General features: G+C 35.3%; 1 protein-coding gene across 1 annotated transcript in view; it reads right to left on the bottom strand.

Annotated features, from left to right (window-relative positions):
* The window catches only part of TSPAN19 (tetraspanin 19), a 24,914-nt gene that overhangs the window by 18,609 nt on the left and 1,102 nt on the right, over window positions 1-5,203 (bottom strand). Inside the window, exons 2-3 of the mRNA XM_005860852.2 lie at window positions 727-819; window positions 565-637 (exon numbers count right to left, since the gene is read on the bottom strand). Of these exons, the coding sequence (XP_005860914.1) occupies window positions 565-637; window positions 727-792 (139 nt within the window). The 5' untranslated portion in view covers window positions 793-819. The remainder of the gene's footprint in view (window positions 1-564; window positions 638-726; window positions 820-5,203) is intronic.

The following is a 5,203-nucleotide window of genomic DNA, read 5'->3' as shown; positions in this document are numbered from 1 at the left end:
CTTCCTTCCTTCCTTTCTTTCTTTCTTTCTTTCTTTCTTTCTTTCTTTCTTTCTTTCTTTCTTCCATCTATCTATCTTTCTATCATCTATCATCATCATCTATCTATCATCTATCATCTATCTCCCATCTTCTTTATCTATTTACCCCCCGATGGACACTTACGTTGATTGTATGGGAAATATATTTTATTTCTAACCATGTGGTGATGAGAATAGAAGAGAATAGTTAACTTGGGCAGTGAATCTATGTTGATCTCCATTATCTTTTCAAGTCTACCTTGTAAAGGTCCAGAGTTAGTAGAATAATTATAATCTTCCAATTCTCTCATTCCTCTTGTCCAAAATTCCTAGTTTTCTCTCTCAAAACTTTCTCTACTTTATGGTCTTGGATTTAAGCCCTGCCATTTAATAAGCTGTTTCTAAAACCAAATGACAAAGACCTTTAGAGGAAAAAAAACAGAATTTTAGAGAACTACGGCCAGCTGCTGAATAAACCATGCCTGCAATTGTTCAAAATGGAATGACTTGTTTAATTCAGAGAGAAAAATGAAAATAGGTACATACTTAGAGCAGTGAAAAAATTATTTCTATCCAATAAAAGCCATGCAGCAAATCCCATGAGTAAAAGTCCAAGAACCTACAAAAAAAGTCAATGTGATTTTTAATAATTGCTAATAAAAATTCATTGCATTTTTTTCTAGACTAAATAATTTTGAGGAATCTTACCAGGAAAGCTCCATTAATGAGGTTAAGAAAGTATTTTAAAATTAATGATTTGCTTTTCCTTAACATTCTTTTCCTCCCAAGATACTGATGGTTCTGAAAAGATAAGCAAAACTTTTACTACAAACACTTTCCATAGTAATAATTTTAAATGATTCTGCTAATGTTGTTTATTTGTACTTTTTCCTTCTCATACCAGTGGTCAATATCACATTCCCTTCTGCCCTCTCAATATAAGAACATATTGACATTATCTTGAAACTGTACCTGTCTTTCTCTATCTGCATTTTTTGGCTAGACAGTTGAGACCTAGAGGAATTTTTATAGTATGTCAATAGCTGCTTTTCTCAACTTTTTGCAATTTTCAGAAAGTAGAATATTTTATTTGGTTTCCAGTCTTAACACTCTTTTCTCCTTTCCTTTACCTCTTCATGTCCCTATCCTTTGCCGGAATAAAGTCTGCTCCTCTTGAGGTCTTGCTGTTGCCTGACCTCAGTTTTTGCCTATTTTCTTCTGGACATGTCTTTCTACCTATGTAGTCTCTAAGGTCTTTATGTGAAGAGAATAGGTCTTGTATATCATCATAACCCCATAGTCTAGCACATAGTAGGTACTCAGCAGATATTTGTTGAATGAATGAATAGATTAAATTATTTAATTTGTTTATATTAGGGTACAGAGTATAAGGAAAGGAACTAACTTAAGGTTGTTTTAACTAATTTTTCCCCATGCCAATTTTCCTAAAACTTCTATGAAAAAACCAACACCTCATTGTTTTTTTGTTGCTTTATTACATATCAATGTTTTAAAATTTTCTGGGGAGAGAATGATATGTTTAGGAATTTGGACTTTTTTTAAAGCATACTCTTACAAAATGAGAAGATAATAAAAACAGGTTCTTACAGAAACTCATAGGAGAAGAAATTTCTAAATGGTGTTACATGGTATAGAAGTAAAAAAAAAAAAGTGAGAATTCAGTACTCTCCAAGACAACCAATTTGGTAAGGAAGATGTTCACAGTAACTTCAAAACAGCAGTGTGTTAGTCCATTTGGTCTACTCAAACAAAATACCACAGACTAGGAAGCTTATAAGTAAAAAAAAATATATCATAGTTCTGGAGGCCAGAAGTCAAGATCAGTTTGCCAGTATGGCTGGGTGAGACCCCTGTTCCAGGTCTCAAACTTCTATCTTCGTTTGGTGAAAGGGGCTAGAGTACAATGTGGTATCTCTTTTTTTTTTTTTAATATATTTTACTGATTTTTTACAGAGAGGAAGGGAGAGGGATAGAGAGCTAGAAACATCGATGAGAGAGAAACATCGATCAGCTGCCTCCTGCACGTCCCCCACTGGGGATGTGCCCGCAACCAAGGCACACGCCCCTGACCAGAATCGAACCTGGGACCCTTCAGTCCGCAGGCTGACGCTCTATCCACTGAGCCAAACCGGCCAGGGTTGTGGGATCTCTTTTATAAGAGCACCAATCCCATTCATGAGGAATTCATTGTGTCCTAATCACCTCCTAAAAGTCCCATCTTCTAACACCATCACAGTGGGTGTATGGATTGCAACGTGAATTTGGGGGACGCACACATTTAGACCACAGCAAGGAGTTCATGTGAAAGAGTTAGAACACAGAAAACAGGGTGTCTAAGCAACGAATCAAGGAAGCCCACAGTCATGTTTGCACAGAATGGTAAGAGGAGATGTCATGTGCTGATCTGTCCACAAGCCCCACATACTGGAAACTGTGTCAATGAAAATGTAGATGTGCAAACACACAACAAGTCAGTGCAGGTCCTATTTAAATATTTGTAGCATGAAATATCTATATTTTCTTTCACTGTAGGCAAATACTTTGTTTTTAACTTAAAGTCTGGGTGCGGTATTTCTTTTGTTCATTTCCTGATTAGTTAATCAATGGTCCAACAGCAGGGGTAATTTTAATAGTATAAATGCTGTAAGGAAGGATAATTTATAATATTTGACCTTTTCATAGTGCCATTTCAACTAATTAATACTCTAATTGTTTTTATTATTGCTTTTAAGTTCCTTCTAAGTTCCAGGAGATAGGAACACAAAAATGATTAAATAATAAAAACTGTCAAGGAATCAATTAAAACCTGAAATATTTGTTGGGGTAGGAATAAAGGGAACTGGGATGCTTCAAAGAGGAGATGAATTTGAGATGATCCTTGAAAAATGACTAAGACAGTTAGATAAAAATGGGGTAGAGGTAGGAAGTTTTCAAGACAGATGGAAGAACACTGTGTCCACAAGCTTTACAGTGAAGTGCATTGGGGCATGGATCAGAGAAGCAAGAGATGAAAGGTAAGGCTAGAGAAATAAAGATTGTGAAAGATCATGTATGCTCTGCTAAAATCTGCTTTTATTTTCTGAACATATTGGGGGACCATAATTCTGTCATCAGTGCAGAAGTCAAAGACAGGGAGACAATTTTCAAAGCTAACGCACTAGTTCATGAGAAATGTATGTGATCTAAACTGCAAGATGGCTGTGGAACAATTCCAGGATATGAGGGATATAATAGGAAATAGAATTGCCGGCAGTTGGGTGTTAGCAAGAGGCCATGATGAAACTTGACCCAGGTTTATAGAGCTTAAATATGTAAACTATTAGCATTACCCCGCATCCTAAAATGTGTCATTTCTAATGATTCCCTTGACCATCAACATTTTGCAAATTCAGCACTAGTATGCTATGACTCTCAGAATTACCAATGAGGAAAGAAACTCAGAAAAGTAAAATAACTTGCTTGATACCACTCAGTTAATATGTGGCAGAGCTGAGATTCAAACCCAGGGATATATACCATATAAGTCATCATCTGTAAATGACCCTTATAATAGCACATACCTCATAGGGCTGTTGTGAAAACTTAATGACATTATGTTTATAAAGCACTGAACCCAGTGTCTGGCTAAATGCTAGCTATTAATCTCATTATACCACATCTTAGTATAGAAATATTGGGGTTATACAAGGGAGGTGGGCATGAGGATGGGAAATGGCAGGAGAACCGTGGGAAAGTGATGGACTCTGAAGCAGGTGGTCTTGGCAGCTGCAGGAAGAGAGCACAAACAGGCTAGAGAAGGAACCTGAAGGTTTGGGATAGTCTTTTAGTGGGAAAAGAGAAGAGAGGTCTAAGAATCTAATACTTCGGTTTGCCTATTAAAAATATAATGGCTTGCCCTAGCCAGTTTGGCTCAGTGGATAGAGCCTCGGCCTGCTGACTGAAGGGTCCCGGGTTCGATTCTGGTCAAGGGCACATGCCCAGGTTGTGGGTGCAATCCCCAGTAGAGGGCGTGCAGGAGGCAGCCAATCAATGATTCTTCTTCATTATTGATGTTTCTCTCTCTCTCCCTCCTTTCCTCTCTGAAATCAATAAAAACATATTAAAAAATATATATGATGGCTCAATAATCATCTTTCAAAAAATGAAACAAACAAGCCAATACCTACTATGCAGTTATTTGAGTACTACAATGATATTCTGGAGTATTTAAATCACATCATTGCCATATGAAGAATAAGTCATCTGTTGAAGAAGAATACTATTAATCTAAAGCCCACCATCAATTAATATTTTCAAATAAATCTTATTCTTATCAGATATCTGAGGAATAAACAGCTCTCTTTCATCTTTTCATTTTCTCAAAAAATATTACATACTCTCTAGAGCAGTGGTTCTCAACCTTCCTAATGCCGCGACCCTTTAATACAGTTCCTCATGTTGTGGTGAGCCCCAACCATAAAATTATTTTCATTGCTACTTCATAACGGTAATTTTGCTACTGTTATGAATTGTAATGTAAGTATCTGATATGCTACATGTGTTTTCCGATGTTCGAGACCCACAGGTTGAGAACCGCTGCTCTAGAGAAATATGTTGTGTTAGGGCAATAGGATATAAACCAAGCAGACATACAAATGATTTTCAAATAAGAGCAAAATTTAATTTAAAAAAAGTTACTTATAAAATGAAAAAACCTACTCAGGTTAAAAGGTTATTGGCAAACTAACATACACAATTTTAAGCTATAATTTCTAGGAAGATTGCAATGAAGTAGATTTCTGCTAAACAATGCATCATTAAATAATAGTTTCAAATTAAATTGATTTATAATCTATAACTATTTGAAATAATTGTTATATTTTTCTGTAATTAGTGATATTAATTAGTGATCACTAAGGTATGGCTAATTGATATAGTTTTCAGTCTTTTTCCAAAGTAAAAAAAATACCATGAGGAAATAAGAGATGTAGTAACACTCATCATGGATTAATTCATCTCCAGAAGAACTTCCAATATTTTTATTTTTGCCCTCAATTTGTTTGACAAGGTAAGATTTATGAAGGAAAGCAATCTATACATCATCTTCAAGTTAGCTTATTACTAAATTAGCTATTTAAAATTAGTTTTAGAAATTAATTGATTACTAATAGATTATATATATATG

The sequence above is a fragment of the Myotis brandtii genome, unplaced genomic scaffold (assembly GCF_000412655.1).
Source record: "Myotis brandtii unplaced genomic scaffold, ASM41265v1 scaffold141, whole genome shotgun sequence".
Classification (NCBI taxonomy): domain Eukaryota; kingdom Metazoa; phylum Chordata; class Mammalia; order Chiroptera; family Vespertilionidae; genus Myotis; species Myotis brandtii.
This window is presented reverse-complemented; position numbering and strand designations above follow the sequence as displayed.